General features: G+C 42.4%; 1 protein-coding gene across 1 annotated transcript in view; it reads left to right on the top strand.

The window, feature by feature from the left end:
* slc6a11b (solute carrier family 6 member 11b) overlaps nt 1-16,460 on the top strand; it is a 187,162-nt gene extending 170,702 nt beyond the window's left edge. Inside the window, exons 13-15 of the mRNA XM_055648238.1 lie at nt 3,078-3,178; nt 8,825-8,995; nt 15,363-16,460. Of these exons, the coding sequence (XP_055504213.1) occupies nt 3,078-3,178; nt 8,825-8,995; nt 15,363-15,521 (431 nt within the window). The 3' untranslated portion in view covers nt 15,522-16,460. The remainder of the gene's footprint in view (nt 1-3,077; nt 3,179-8,824; nt 8,996-15,362) is intronic.
* The last annotated feature ends 880 nt before the right edge of the window (nt 16,461-17,340 follow it).

Below are 17,340 nucleotides of genomic sequence, written 5' to 3'. Positions count from 1 at the left end.
TTTTAAAGGATTTCCCCCTTATCCTTAAGCTGTGACCCCTTGTCCTGGACTTCCCTAACATCGGGAACAATCTTCCTGCATCTAGCCTGTCCAACCCCTTAAGAATTTTGTAAGTTTCTATAAGATCCCCTCTCAATCTCCTAAATTCTAGAGAGTATAAACCAAGTCTATCCAGTCTTTCTTCATAAGACAGTCCTGACATCCCAGGAATCAGTCTGATGAACCGTCTCTGCACTCCCTCTATGGCAATAATGTCCTTCCTCAGATTTGGAGACCAAAACTGTACGCAATACTCCAGGTGTGGTCTCACCAAGACCCTGTACAACTGCAGTAGAACCTCCCTGCTCCTATACTCAAATCCTTTTGCAATGAAAGCTAACATACCATTCGCTTTCTTTACTGCCTGCTGCACCTGCATGCCTACCTTCAATGACTGGTGTACCATGACACGCAGGTCTCGCTGCATCTCCCCCTTTCCCAATCGGCCACCATTTAGATAATAATATAGTGGATACCATCAAACATCACACTATCAGTAATGATTAGTATTCAAAGCTGACTTACGGTGTCACATCCAGTAATATGTATGCGTAAAGAATATTAAATATGTCTACGTACCTACTTTAATATACCCAGAAAGACTAAAGGAGAAAAAATAGATGATCAAGTAAAATCCACTGTAGGTTTTTAACATCATTGTCTTCTTTCCCTTTTTGTCGTATGAGACCAATTATTTTATAGTCAGCAAGACAAAGGAATGAGGCTGGTGCGGGAAGGGGTTGTTAGGAGGATAGCAATGAGAATGGTGGGCTGGTAAAAGAGAGATGCACGTATACCACTTACTGCTTATAAATCAGAAGAGTGTCTAGATTATGGAGGAAGATGAGATGAGTGGAACTGGACTAGGCGTGGATACCATCACCCCTGACCATTGCAGCTCTAGCTCCAGTTGGAGGATCATGTCATAAGTGATAGGAGCAGAATTAGGCCATTTGGCCCATCAGGTCTATGTTATTCAACCAGGGCTGATCGATCTCTCCCTCCTAACCCCATTCTACCCCATTAACCCCATTATGTTCAGGTCAGGTCGGGGGGAATATGTAATCCCGTGCTCCCTGCTCTATCGTCGGATAGTCGGCGACTAAACCATCTCTCCCACCTGGTTTGCCAGGTGAGGAGGTGGCTGGGGACCCCCAGCAGGACCAAAAACAAGGCCTCTCCCCCCGTCCCAATGTCATAGATAGGTCCCTTACCTACATCTCTTCTATTTACTGTAGTTCTGCCCTTATTCTTTCTCCCCAGACAGAACAAGGATGTAGTTCCCCTGGTTCTCACCAGTCTCCGCATCTAACACATCACTCTCCAAAGTTTCTGCCACATTTAACGTGATCCCACCACCAGTCACGTCATCCCATCCCCGCCCCTCTCCACCTTTCGCATAGACTGCCCCCCTCGGCAACTCCACAAGGGCGGCACAGTGGCACAACGGTGGAGTTGCTGCCTCCCAGCACCAGAGACCAGGGTTCAATCCTGACCGTGGGTTGCTGTCTGTACAGAGGTTGTTCATTCCCCCTGTGACCTTGTGGGTTTTCTCTGGGTGCTGCCACTTCCTCCCACATCCCAAGGACATGCAAGTGAATTGGCTGCTGTAAATTGTCCCTTGTGTGTAGGATAGGGTACAGGGGATCGATGGTCGGCTCAGAGTCGGTGGACAGAATGGCTGGTTTCTACGCTGTATCGCTAAACTCAACTAAAATCCTTGTTTCACTCATCTCTTCCCACCCAATCCACCCCCTTCCCAGGAACTTTCACCTGCAACATATAACACCTGCCCCAATACCTCATCCCTCACGTCCATCCAGCGACCCCAGCAGTCCTTCCAGCTGAGGCAGTGGTTCACGCGCACCTTCTCCTACCTCATCCACCGCATCCGATGTTCCCAACACGGCATCCTTTACATCGGCAAGAATAGGCTTAGACTAGCCGGCCGTTTCGCTGAACGCTTGCACCGGATCCACCACGGCCTATCAGATCTCCCAGTTGCTAACTATTCCCATACTGGCCTTTCTGTCCTGGGCCTCCTCTATTTCCAGAATGAGGCCACACACAAACTGGAGGAACAACACCCCTTGGGTAGCCTACAACCTAACAGTACGAACATTGAATGCTCCAATTTTAGATAATTAACCTGTTCTCCAGAGATGATATCTGGCCCACTGTGTTACTCCAGCAGATTGTGTCATTCTTGTGATATAAACACACGTGGTGATCCAATAACCGTGTTCAGAGCCTTTACTCAAATACATGGATGTTCACAAGCCCAGAGGGAGATATCCATGCTAGAGGGCTATAGGTGGCGCTGTTGCTAACCAAACTACATTTTTCTCACCTTTTAAGATACACCTGGGTGAAGAAAGAAAACAAAACTGTCTTTTGAAACGAGGATCTGAGATTTGCCTAACTCCAAATCACTGATTTCTTTTTAAATTGCTTTGTGAAATTATAGCTCTCTTCTCCGGGGAAGCTAGCATTTGCCTAGAAACAAAGGGCTGATGATTCTAGTCACAGAGCCTGTCCACAGCCTTACTGTTGTCTATTTTCCTCAGCCAGTCTCTCTGGGTAGCTTAGGGGAGCGATGGATACCACAGTAAATCACCTCTGTCCAGCAAGGCTGTGCAGATGAGATAAGAGTGGATTTCAAGAGGATGATACCGAATATTTAATTCCTCTCCTTTTCGTTGTCCTTGGTCCTCCAGGTGTATATCGCAACATGTTCACACAGATGAGCAAGATTGTTCAGAAAGAAAATGAATAAGATTAATTAGAATCATAACAATAAAAATATCAATTGTGTCCTAATCATATATCATGCTCTCCAAAATATTGACTGGTTATTAAATAATTTTGTTTTCTTAAAATGCAAGAGTATTTACCAACCGAGTATTTTACTCTTTTAGGCCAGTTAATGATTGCAGGAAAATATTGCAATAACAGCAAATCAGGCAATTTGATCATTTGATATTATTTTATGCAAATTGAAATAATTGATATTATTCCAATCTCTCTAATGTCCACAGGAAGTAACCGTTTTTATGATAACATAGAAGACATGATCGGGTATAGACCGTTCTTTCTGATTAAATGGTGCTGGTTGATCATCACCCCTGGTATATGCACAGTAAGTTCTTCATCTCTTTCTCTGTCTTTTAATAATTACTTCATCACTTGATTAAGAAAAATATTAATCAAATTTCCTTCAAAATTAAGGAAAATGGCAAACGATCAGAGGACTTTTATCAACTATTTGTAGTCATTTCTGCACCATCTTTGTTTTTTAGATTCTATTCTTTAGACACCTGCGCCAAAGGGATTTTTATGTCCTCTGATATTCCTTTTTTTAAATCGTGTAGGTTTCTAGGTTTTAGAATTTTGTACTTATTCTTTACTTCACCAAATATGAATTGTTATTTTTTTTTAATACTGAAGCATTTCCTCTGATTTATTTTTTATTAATTTGTAGAAAGGAACTGCAGGTGCTGGTGGAAACCAAAGATAGACACAAAGTAGTGGAGCAACTCAGCGGGTCAGGCATCACACATGAAGGAAAGGACCAAGTGACGTTTCAGTTCGAAGAAGGGTTCCAACCCGAAATGTCACCTATTCCTTTCCTAACCAGATGTGCCTGGCCCGCTGAGTAGCTCCAGCACTTTGTGTCTATCTTTTGATTTTTATTAAGAAAGGCAAACTCTGACAACTAGTGCCAAAGCAAAATACTGTGGAAATCTGCAAAAAAACAACAGAAAGTGTTGAAGAACTCCCGTCAGGTTAGGTAAAATCTAATGAGTAGAATAAAGTCACTGATATCGATATTGGTTGATAATTGTGATAAATGGGCTCCCGCAAGGGTCAGTCTTAGCCCCAACCCTGTTCAACCTTTACACAAATGACCTACCCACCACCAAATCCCGCAAATTCATCTATGCAGATGACATCTGTTTGGCCTTCCAAGCACCAGATTTTGGTACATGGGAACAGGTGCTCAATGAAGACCTTGCTAAACTGGACAAGTACTGCAAAACCTGGCGCCTAAAACCAAGCCCAGAAAAAACGGTCTCCAGTGTGTTCCACCTCCATAATGCAGAAGCCACAAGAGAACCAAACATCTATCTGAGCAGGACCAAACTGAAGTATGCCCCCACTCCAACCTACCTCGGAGTGACCCTTGACAGGACCCTATCCTTCAAGGAACATCTCAAAAGAGCAGCAGCTAAGGTGAAGTCCAGAAACAATCTCCTCAGTAAGCTTGCTGGCTCAAAGTGGGGGGCAGCAGCCCCCACACTGCGCATTTCAGCACTAGCCCTTGCATTTTCTTCAGCCGAATATTGTGCCCCTGTTTGGTCCAGGTCATCCCACACACACCATGTGGACACCCAATTGAACTCAACAATGAGGATCATCACAGGAACAATCCGCTCAACACCACTCCCCTGGCCCCCTGTCCTATCCATCATAGCCCCTCCACACATCCGGCGAGTAGTCCTCACTCAAAGGATGCTCCAAAAGACCAAAAACTCCCCTCACCTGCCAATTCATATGGACATCTTCAACCCACCCACTGCTCGACTTCCATCTAGACGACCAATTTGGAAGAACCCACCACCAGCTGATTTCACCATCCAATCAGCTTGGAAAAAGGAATGGGAGTCCAAGGACGTCCCAATAGATTCAGGACTGGACATGGCCCCTGCTTGGCCAGCCTTCACAAATGGGTCAGCAGTCCAACCCCACGGTGTGCTTGTGGAGAGCAGCAAACAATGCAACACATCATTGAAGCATGCCCTCAACAAAGACTCAAAGGAGGACTTGTCACCCTTCATACAGCAAATCAAGAGGCAACTGCTTGGCTAAAGGACTTTGCATTCGCTAAATAAATAATAAATTGTGAAGAGCATTGAGATACAATGAAGTACTTTGTATTTTGTGTCATCCCGTTGCATTGTACTATACATGAGGGGTTTAGGATAAGGGCTTTTGCGCAGATTAAATAAAACAATACTAAGTACAAATTGCATCTCAGAGCCAGCAAAGGTCCAACGAAGGCTTGAAATTTAGGTACCAGAATGTGTTGGTGACATGCCAATTCATGAAGAACCCATTTTGAACAACCTTTTTTCTCAATTTACTCTAATCAATATTTCAGCATCATAAACGTTGCATGGTACTAGATAAGAGTCCTGCTGCATTGTGTAATCATGTTTCCAATGGAACCCAACATTCATGCATTATACAGTCGGGTTAAGGCCAGAATAAAGGCCCTGTCCCACTTGGCGATTTTGCCGGCTTCATATCAGGGTCGCCAAAAGATTTTGAACATTTCAAAATCCAGCGGCGCCAAGAAAAATGTTGCGATACTTGAAAAAACACCGCGTGTCAATACATCATCACGCCGCGTCCAGCCGCATCATACGTCATCATGCCGCGTATTTTTTCGATACGTCAGTCAATGAGGCCGGCAGTCGCCACAGGACGGGCCCTTAACACTGTTACGTATTCAAGACTGTTGAACATTAATATTTATTATTGTCGTGCGTACCGAGATAAAGTGGACATCTTTAATTTGTGAGGTGTACTGGTCGATCAAACCTTTCTTGAATACAATTATATAATGCACAAATACAACAGGTAGTGCACAGGAGAAAATAAATAGAGTGCAGAATAAAGTGGTACAGCTACAAAGAGAGTGCCGATAAAAACTCATTCAATTCATGAAGAACCCTTCAATATAATTATGGAGAGGGACAAAACTGGACCTAGGGTTGAGATTTTTGATTGGAGAAAGGCTAACTTTGAGGAGATGCGAAAGGATTTAAAAGGAGTAAATTGGGACAGTTTGTTTAATGGGAAAGATGTGGAAGAGAAATGGAGTACATTTAAAGGTGAAATTTTAAGAGTACAGAATCTTTATGTCCCTGTTCGGTTGAAAGGAAATCGTAAAAATTGTAAAGAGCCATGGTTTTCAAGGGAAATTGGACACTTGGTTCGGAAAAAGAGGGAGATCTACAATAATTATAGGCAGCATGGAGTAAATGAGGTGCTTGAGGAGTATAAAGAATGTAAAAAGAATCTTAAGAAAGAAATTAGAAAAGCTAAAAGAAGATATGAGGTTGCTTTGGCAAGTAAGGTAAAAGTAAATCTGAAGGGTTTCTACCGCTACATTAATAGCAAAAGGATAACGAGGGATAAAATTGGTCCATTAGAGAGTCAGAGTGGACAACTATCTGCAGAGCCAAAAGAGATGGGGGAGATATTGAACAGTTTCTTTTCTTCGGTATTCACCAAGGAGAAGGATATTGAATTATGTGAGGTAAGGGAAACAAGTAGAGTAGCTATGGAAACTATGAGGATCAAAGAAGAGGAAGTACTGACACTTTTGAGAAATATAAAAGTGGATAAGTCTCCAGGTCCGGACAGGATATTCCCTAGGGCATTGAGGGAAGTTAGTGTAGAAATAGCAGGGGCTATGGCAGAAATATTTCAAATGTCATTAGAAACGGGAATAGTGCCGGAGGATTGGCGTACTGCGCATGTTGTTCCATTGTTAAAAAGGGGTCTAAGAGTAAACCTAGCAATTATAGACCTGTTAGTTTGACGTCAGTGGTGGGCAAATTAATGGAAAGAATACTTAGAGATAATATATATAAGCATCTGGATAAACAGGGTCTGATTAGGAACAGTCAACATGGATTTGTGCCTGGAAGGTCATGTTTAACTAATCTTCTTGAATTTTTTGAAGATGTTACTCGGGAAATTGATGAGGGTAAAGCAGTGGATGTTGTGTATATGGACTTCAGTAAGGCCTTTGACAAGGTTCCTCATGGAAGGTTGGTTAAGAAGGTTCAATGGTTGGGTATTAATGGTGGAGTAGCAAGATGGATTCAACAGTGGCTGAATGGGAGATGCCAGAGAGTAATGGTGGATGATTGTTTGTCAGGTTGGAGGCCAGTGACGAGTGGGGTGCCACAGGGATCTGTGTTGGGTCCACTGTTGTTTGTCATGTACATCAATGATCTGGATGATGGTGTGGTAAATTGGATTAGTAAGTATGCAGATGATACTAAGATAAGTGGGGTTGCGGGTAATGAAGTAGAGTTTCAAAGTCTACAGAGAGATTTATGCCAGTTGGAAGAGTGGGCTGAAAGATGGCAAATGGAGTTTAATGCTGATAAGTGTGAGGTGCTACATCTTGGCAGGACAAATCAAAATAGGACATACATGGTAAATGGTAGGGAATTGAAGAATGTAGGTGAACGGAGGGATCTGGGAATAACTGTGCACAGTTCCCTGAAAGTGGAATCTCATGTAGATAGGGTGGTAAAGAAAGCTTTTGGTGTGCTGGCCTTTATAAATCAGAGCATTGAGTATAGAAGTTGGGATGTAATGTTAAAATTGTACAAGGCATTGGTGAGGCCAATTCTGGAGATGGTGTACAATTTTGGTCGCCTAATTATAGGAAGGATGTCAACAAAATAGAGAGAGTACAGAGGAGATTTACTAGAATGTTGCCTGGGTTTCAGCAACTAAGTTACAGAGAAAGGTTGAACAAGTTAGGGCTTTATTCTTTGGAGCGCAGAAGGTTAAGGGGGGACTTGATAGAGGTCTTTAAAATGATGAGAGGGATAGACAGAGTTGACGTGGAAAAGCTTTTCCCCACTGAGAGTAGGGAAGATTCAAACAAGGGGACATGACTTGAGAATTAAGGGACTGAAGTTTAGGGGTAACATGAGGGGGCACTTTTTTACTCAGAGAGTGGTGGCTGTGTGGAATGAGCTTCCAGTGAAGGTGGTGGAGGCAGGTTCGTTTATCATTTTAAAATAAATTGGATAGTTATATGGATGGGAAGGGAATGGAGGGTTATGGTCTGAGCGCAGGTATATGGGACTAGGGGAGATTATGTGTTCGGCACGGACTAGAAGGGTCGAGATGGCCTGTTTCCGTGCTGTAATTGTTATATGGTTATATGGTTCATGCAAGGGGTGTAACCAGGTTGACTGGAAGATCGGGAATACATCCCTGACATATGGGATGCCTGTTCATCAGTATGATAAAGGTGAGGTAGAAGCAGTTCTTCAATCTGTGGGGACCTGCGTTTGTATCTTCTGCCCGATGGGAGAGCTGAGAAGAGGGGATGACCAAGGTGTGAGTGGTCCTTGATAATGTTGGCTGCTTTCCTGAGGCAGGAGTAAATGGTATGAAATAATTGCACCTTAAGTGTAACATTTGGGAACCAATTGAAGTTCTTTAAATTGGAGAGAACAAAGTGGAACCCGGCGTGGAGGGTGGGTGGGGGGATGCACCAAGAACAAAGGGGGACCATTGAGGACTAAATTAAATACTTTGTAACATTGTTGTCGCCCTTTATGTGGCAACTCTTTGTATACCTTGTGTATGTAAAACAAAGAATCTCACTGTGACATGTCACAAGTGTTAATAAAGTATCATTTATTCATTCATGAATCTCACTCATAATGTGTAGGAAGGAACTGCAGATGCTGGTTTAAACTGAAGATAGACACAGCATGCTGGAGTAACTCAGCGGGACAGGCAGCATCTCTCGGAGAGAGTGAATGGGTGATGTTTCGGGTCTAAAGAAGGATCTCGACCCGAACGTCACCTATTCCTTCTCTCCAAAGGTGCTGCCGGTCCCGCTGGGTTGCTCCACCGGCTGAATTGCTCCAGCAATTTGTTTCTATCAACACTCATACTTAACTATATAGGAATATCTGAAATAATGAACCTGAATGTCACTAAATTCTTTTTCTTGCAGGCAATTTTCGTTTTCTTTATTGTGAGGTATAAACCCCTGAAGTATAACAACATATACGTTTACCCAGACTGGGGTTACGCACTAGGCTGGGCCTTGGCTCTGTCATCCATGATCTGCATACCTCTGGGTTTTATCATCAAAATATGGAACGCTGAGGGTACCTTTTCAGAGGTAAGCATAGATTTCAATGATGTCACTTGTTTTCTGCCATGTTTTTTTCTCTGCAGGACTCCAGCTTTGAAATTCAATCACAAGTCATTTTTTTCACCATTATACAATTAAAATGTTTTGTTTAGTTTAGTTTCGTTTAGAGATACAGCGTGGATATAGGCCCTTCGGCCCCACCATGGCCGCATCGACCAGCGATCCTCGCACATTATCATTACCCTTCACACACCAGGGATAATCTTTCATTCATATCAAACCAATTAACCTACAAACCTGTACATGTGGGAGGAAACCGACGATCTCTGAGAAAACCTACACAGGTCATGAGGAAAATGTGTGGACTCCATACAGACAAGCACACATAGTCAGGATTGAACCTGGGTCTCTGACACTGTAAGGCAGTAGCTCTAAGGCTGTACCACCGAGCTGCCCTTTGCGTGAAAAATGACAATGACTATGTGCAGCCTATCAGTGTCATTTTGCTCTGGAATTTGTCCCAGTACTTCTCGATATGAGTCCTCATTGTGACCCTGAGGTGAGTTTCATTTCATGGCACATGGGATGACATAACTCCCCACGCATTGCTCCTTTACGAGGATGTTGCCAGGATGATGAGGGGTGATCGTATAGAGGTGTACAAAATCACTTGCCCAGAGTAGGGAAATCGAGGACCAGAGGGCATAGGATCAAGGAGAAGGGGAAAAGATTTAATAGGAATCTGAGAGGTAACTTTTTCACTCAAAGGGTGGTGGGTGTATGGAACGAGTTACCAGAGGAGGTAGTTGAGGCTGGGACTATACAAACGTTTAAGAAACAGTTGGACAGGTACGTGGAAAGGACAGTTTTGGAGGTATGTGGGCAGGTGGGACGAGTGTAGCTGGGACGTTTTAGCTGGTGTGGGCAAGTTAGGTCGAAGGGCCTGTTTCCACACTGTATCACTCTATGACTCCATTGCAGGTCAATTAGACCTTGCCAATACTTGATTAGGGCTTGTGTCAGATAAACCCTGTATTTATCACACTTACACCCTGCCCCACCCCCCCCCCCCCCCCCCCCCCCCCCCCCCCCCCCCCCCATCTCCTTCACCTTTCCAACCGTTGATCTCACATTAGGGTGGCACGGTGACGCAGCGGTAGTGCCCACCTTACAGCGCCAGAAACCAGGTTTGATCCTAACTATGGGTGCTGTCTGTACAGAGTTTGTACATTCTCCCCGTGACAGGCCTCTACTTTCTGAACTATTGACCTCTTTCTCACCTCACCTCCAACCCCTCCCTAAGTATGTCAATGGGCACCTGTAATCCTGCTAACCCAGTGATTCCCCCAAAGCCCTCTGTGGTGGCTTTATCATCAACCCTCTCATCACCATCCCATTCCTTAGACCCAATTGCGGTATCTGAACATTCCCTCATTCCCACTCTTTTCCTGGCTTAGACTCCAGCCCCAATTGGCCTTCAACTGCTGACGAGCCCCCTAGCTTACCCCCAAACCCACACCTGTTTGCAACTCATAGATGGCACAGTTTCCATACAGAAAGTGTGCAAAGTTCACTTGGTTTCATCTGGAGGTCTGCCCCTTGCTAAAATGGCATCTGTTGCACCAGGCTGAATAAACAGTCTGAAGAAGGGTCTCGACCCGAAACGTCACCTATTCCTTCTCTCCAGAGTTGCGACCTGTCCCGCTGAGTTACTCCAGCATTTTGTGCCTATCTTCTGAAGCATCCATCTGGATGTTTTGGGATTTCTGACCCTGTTTCCTTGTCCCTGCTTTGGGCTCAACCAGTACACAAGATAGTTATCGACTTTGTGAATCTTGCCTTGTGCCTGAAGCTTGTACATTTTGATAAGAAAAATTGTGTTTAGATTTTTCGTGCAAAAACTTGGTGTTGTTTTAGAAGGTTTAGTCAGGAGGCTGAGAAGGAACCATAGACTAACAGAAATAGGAAGATAAATGTAGGTTTGAAACAGACACGGGTAATTTCTGCCTCTCATCATTTTAGTTCCTTTTTTCTTGCTTAGCAAATCCCACAATTTTGCAGCACGCATTGCACAATTGCACAAAGATGTTTCATCTGAACTTAACTGCTACATAATTGTCATATTATTTCAACTGGACTCATCCTATCAGAGTTATTCCCTTTGTCTGTCCAGCCCTTGCTCACATTCTCTCACACTAAGAGAAACCAAGGCCCTGTCCCACTTTCCCGAGTTACTCACGAATTCTTCCGAGTTTTCCCCTTGATTCAAACTCGGAGAATGTCCGTAGTGAGTCCGTAGGAGTCCATAGATATTTCTCAGCAGCTCGTAATGCCAACCGTAGGTACTCAGGGCATCAGGTAAGTCGGGACGTTTTTTCAGCATGATGAAAAATGTCCACCAGTCCAAAAAATAGCCCCGAGTACCTACGGCTGACTATTACCTTAATTCTCTGAGTTTGAATCAAGGGGAAAACTCGGGAGAATTCGTGGTATCTCGGGAAAGTGGGACAGGGGCTTAACTGGTTTTCGCTCTCTCCCACTTCTGATAAAGTATTCTAGGCCTGAAACGTCAACTGTTTCTCTCTCCACAGACACTGCTTGACCCGCCCAGTATTCCCATAATTTGCTGCTTTGATTTATTTTATTTTATTCAATGTAAATTTACCATCTTCCCTCTTGCCTTTTTGCAATGGCTGCTCCAAATTAGTATTAAAATAAAACTTATTTATTCCAAACGTTTATTATAACTTCTACAAATGAGCCTATGCCGTGGATTAAAGGCACAGGGAGACGAGAATTGCAGATGTAAGGTGTGCTTACTTAATATCAATACAAGCATTAGCGAGAAGTTAACTGTAGGAAAGAACTGCAGATGCTGGTTTAAACCAAAGAGAGACACAAAATGCTGGATTAACTCAGCGGGGCAGGCAGCATCTCTGAAGCGAAGGAATGGGTAACGTTTTGGGTTGAGACCCTTCAGCAGACTGACAGTCTGAAGAAGGGTCTCGACCCAAAACGTTACCCATTCCTGCTCTCCAGCAATGCTGGCTGTCCCGCTGAGTTACACCAGCATTTTGTGTCTAAGAAAGAACTGCAGATGCTGGAAAAATCGATGGTAGACAAAAATGCTGGAAAAATTCTTCCGTCTGAAGAAGGGTCTCAACCCGAAACACCACCTACTCCTTCGCTCCATAGATACTGCATCACCCGCTGAGTTTCTCCAGCATTTTTAACTACCAGCATTTTGTGTCTATCTTCAGAGATATCTCATATCTTTTATAGTTTGGATACAAGAATTATTAATAGTGAGTATTTGAGAGCTCATCAGATTTGACCATGACCATTTCAGTGAGAATGGTTGACAGGAGACGACTGTCCCAGCTTAATTCATTCCTTCATGGCCTGTCTCAGTGATGCCTGTTCCATTCATGACTTGCCTTATCTGCTATTGACTATTCTTCACCAACAGACACATTCTATACCTCTGTATCATTGATTCAGCAGCAATTTCCTTATCCTTCGGACACAGCTCCAGCGTTCAGTGTCAGAGTTTGCACTTTCTCCCCATGGGTTTCATGTCATAATAGGAGCAGAATTAGGCCATTCAGCCCATCAAGTCTACTCTGCCATTCAATCATGGCTGATCAATCTCTTCCTCCTAACCCCATTCTTCTCCCCATAACCTAGGTATGTTACAAAACCTACCTGAATCGTCATTGGGAATCTGCCCACAGCCATGTCGGCGATTTTGGCGCTGTTTGGAGGGGGCGGGTTTAAAACGCGATTTTTACTAGGCTGTTCTAATCGCAGATGTTCAGCCTAGTAAATCATTAACGAAAAATCGCTGCAAGACCCGGTCGCAAACGGTATTATTAGTTTTATAGGCCTCGATAATATAGTTATAATAGTTTTAAAATTACTCTCTCATTCCGCAACCTCTCGCAGCCCCAGGGTTTTATAAAGCAAACAATTAAAGGTATGTACCTTATTTTTACATTAAATGGGGCATATATATAACCCTGTATATCAAGTTATCTATAGCGAGTAGTTCATTTTGGGCTTTTTATATCCCGCAGTATTTTTCTCGGCATTTGAGGGCACTAATCCAGCGCGATGTGAACGTTCTAAACCAGCGCGTTCACATGAACCCACTAGAAAGCCGATTTAAATGGGCATTTATTTACAGCAATTGAACACTAAATTCCTTCCATTTTGGCCTATAAATTAATGTAAATTAGATATAAAAATCATGTTATATTGTGAATTATTTGTGAATAATCTTTGGACACTTAGGCTATTTAAAAATGTTCATCTTTCCTTAAGAAATGGGCTTTTGACTATCCAAGATCACAGCTTTTTTGTAATGTCCATTGAAAATCAATAGGGAACAAGATGCTAATTTTCCGAGTATGAAAATGGACATAACTTTTTTAATACTTGAGATATGAAAGTGAATTTGGTGTCAAATTAAACTTATTGTTATGCTTTATCTGATGGGATAAATTGCAGACTTGATTTTTAAAATCTCAAAATTTTGTAACATTGCTACATAACCCCCAACACCCGTACTTATCAAGAATCTATCTATCTCTGCCTTTAAAATATCCACTGACTTGGCCTCCACAGCCTTCTGTGGCACAGAATTCCACTGTTTCACCACCCTCTGACAAAATAAATTCCTCATCTCCTTCGTAAAGGAACGTCCTTTAATTCTGAGGCTATGACCTCTAATCCTAGACTCTCTAATAAAAACTCACTAATGGAAACATTCTCTCCACATGCACTCTACCTAAGCCTTTCATTATTTAGTATGTTTCAATGAAGTCCCCTCTCATTCTTCTAAACTACTGAGAGTACAGGCACAGTGCCGACAAATGCAGAAAATAGTTGATGTCTTTATTCCTACTACCAAAATACATGACTCCACACTTTGCTACACTACATTCCATCTGCCACTTCTCTGCCCACTGCCCCAATCTGTCCAAGTCCTTCTGCAGAGTCCCTGCTTTCTCGACACTACCTGCCCCGCCACCTATTTTCATATAAATCCGCAAACCTGGCCACAAAGCCTTCAATCCCCCCATCCAAATCGTTAATATACAACGTGAAGAGTAGCGGTCACAACACTGATCCCTGCGGAACTCCGCTAGTCACTGGCAGACAACCAGGAAAAGTCCCCCTTTGTTGACACCCTTTGTCTTCTGCCGCCCAGCCAACCTGCAATCCATGCTGGTATCTGCCCTTTGATACCATGGACTCTCATCTTCCACAGCAGTCTCACGCGTGGAATCTTATCCTCCAATTAAAGGGTGGTGGAGTTAAACAGAATGGAAATAGGCCCTTCGGCCCAACTCTGCCATGCTAAGTTGCTTAATGAGCTTGTCCCACTTGTCTGTGCCTGGCCCATACACTTCCAAAATTTTCCTAGCCATGTACATATCTTAATATTTGAAGCGTCATAGTTGTACCCACCTTGACCATTACCTCTGGCAGCTCGTTCTATATATTGGCACTCAGGTCCCTTTTAAACCTTTCCCCTCCCACCTTAAACCTGTGCTCTTTAGTTTTAGATTACTCCCGTCCCCCATACACACTCTGTGGAAAACACTGTGGCTATTCACTTTATTAATATTCCTAATAATTGTATAATTTACACCAACATCCCAAATCCGTGCAGGTTCTTGTAGGTCAATTGGCCACTGTCATTTGCCCGAGGAGTAGGCCCTGAGGAAGGGGCAGCATAAATTAAGATAAGTGGAGCATTAGTGCAAATGGTTGCTTGATCATCAGTACAGGCTCGATGGGCCAAAGGGCCAGCTTGCTCCCACATGATTGTGTGACTCTTAACTCATCAATGTTCCTTAGGTGTCAGTGTGTCTCACTTGATAACGATAAATACAACAGACTGTGTCCATAGTAGCAGTCTGCTTCAACAGTAGTGGCCTGTTTCAGTACAGCTGTCAGCATGCATTTCGTTGTCTCTGTACTGTACATTGACAATGACAATAAAGTTGAATCTGAATCTGAATAGTTGATAGTGATCCCTGAATCTGTACCTGTAATCTTATTTACCGCTGCTGCTACAATGTCAATGAAGTTTGCCACGGTAATGAAATGGATTGAAGGGATGCTGATTTATTTTTAATAGTTCTCAGTGCTTCTCCTTCTAAACTGTTTCTGCAGACTACATTTTCTTCTAAGTCTACCGTATTCTGGTATAAATTCACTGCCTTGCACGCTAAAGTGTTTCATTAAAGCTATCTTGTTGAGCCCACTGTGCCGCCTCTATGTGTCCTCATTGCTAGGGACCAGGGTATTTTTTACCTTAAAAAGAAAAGAGAAACTGAACAGGTTCATCGGCTCACATTCATGTAACTATTTTGAATTCTTTCAGAGAATTAAAAAACTTACCACGCCCAGTGCAGAGCTGCGAAGAAAAGGGATGGGGATATTGAATGTGGACACATTGAGCAACACAATGAATGACTGTGATGGTAAGCTTAAAGACGATGAACGCATTCCCACCATCACGGAGAAGGAGACACACTTCTGAGCAAATCCCTCAGTCTGTATTGTAAAACGACAGCAAAAATGATGCCACTTAATTATAGAGTCCTGCTTGTTTTGCACAAACTTTATTATTAACTTGTTAATTCAAATTAAACATTATATACTTGTTTTTAAAAAAAAGTGACTTTTTAATGATTGTATGAGTAACTGAACAAATATATAATGCATATTAGTGAGCTCGTGCAATAATGTGACTGGTAAATGTTTTATAGAAATGTTAGTGTGCAATCAATACATAATGTGATATAAAACTTTTATACTTGGAACTCTTCATTATGGAAGGCACAGTGTTTAATGGACATTTCTGCTCATCTGTAAGTACCTTAAAGACCATTGCAAGTCACAGTGCATGTTTGTGGAGCCATTGTATTTGAGTCACCTCCCCACATTGACAAGAGAAGGTACAACAACAGTCTCCTAATGTTAAGGGAAGCTCATAAATCCACTTCTTAAGTTGTCACTCCTCAATAATTTTGATGGAATTTTCTTATTTAAGGGCATTTTAAATTTACAATATTTCTATAGCTATGACTTTCCACTGTATATTTACCCTAACCAAAGCCCCATAAGCATACATATATGATTGGTCTGGTCCCAAATGTGATATCACTAAAGTGCTCTGCTTGTAAATGTATGCCATGGACAAAGTAACACACTACTGATATTTTTTACAACTTTCCTATGTTTATTTGTTATTTCTCAGACATATATTCAAGAAACTGTGGGGAAAAACAGATCATTTTAGTTCCTGTAAAAAAAAATGTATTTGGTACATAGTGAGGCCAAGTATTCTGCCCTTTTTAAAAGAATCTGCAATATTAGGTGTGGTGCCAAGTTTCACACACTGGAGAGTTTTGTGGCACAGGATTTTGTTTGCTTACTTATCATTTTTAAAGGTAAATAAAGTTATCAATTTACTTCACTGCTGCTTGCTATTCTTTTGTGGAGAGAGAGGGCAGTCGTACATCACTGAAAACATTATGACAACATGTTCGAGGGGAAGGGAAAGTTCCAAAGCTAAATATTTTTATTAATATTCTGTGAAATAGTTGCACACAGCTTGAGAGCATCGACTTTAGACCATAAACTTCAACCACCACCCTATATCATCTTTTAACTTGATCCATTTGCTTCTTTGAATATTTTCATTGGATATCCCAGAATGTTCTCTCCTCTTACATTTCAAGATTACCTGTAGCAATGAGATATTTAGTTACTCGACTAACATTCAGAAGACTGCCGGTTGATTTAGTTCAGTTCAGTTTAGAGATACTGCGCAGAAACAGGCCCCTCAGCCGATCCAAGCCCGCGCCGACCAGCAAATCCCCGCATTTTAACACTATCCTCCACACACTTGGGACAATTTGCATTTATACCAAGACAATTAACCTACAAACCTGTACGTCTTTGGACTGTGGGAGGAAACAGAAGATCTCGGAAAAAACTCCCGCAGAACATACAAACCCCGTGCAGACAGCGCCCATAATCGGGATCGATTATGTAAGGCAGCAACTCTACCACTGCGCCACCGTGTCGCCCTCTTATGATCTGGACATATGATTCAAATACTGAATTTAACTCCATGTAATCAAATGAATAAGCTTGTATCGGTAATAATCACAAAATAATCAAATTGTTGTAATTGTGGTCAATGATAGCTTATTGACCTCATAGAGTAGCAATGTTACAAAATTTTGAGATTTTAAAAATCAAGTCTGCAATTTATCCCATCAGATAAAGCATAACAATAAGTTTAATTTGACACCAAATTGACTTTCATATCTCAAGTATTAAAAAAGTTA

Source organism: Leucoraja erinacea, chromosome 16, assembly GCF_028641065.1.
Source record: "Leucoraja erinacea ecotype New England chromosome 16, Leri_hhj_1, whole genome shotgun sequence".
In the NCBI taxonomy this organism is placed as follows: domain Eukaryota; kingdom Metazoa; phylum Chordata; class Chondrichthyes; order Rajiformes; family Rajidae; genus Leucoraja; species Leucoraja erinaceus.
This window is presented reverse-complemented; position numbering and strand designations above follow the sequence as displayed.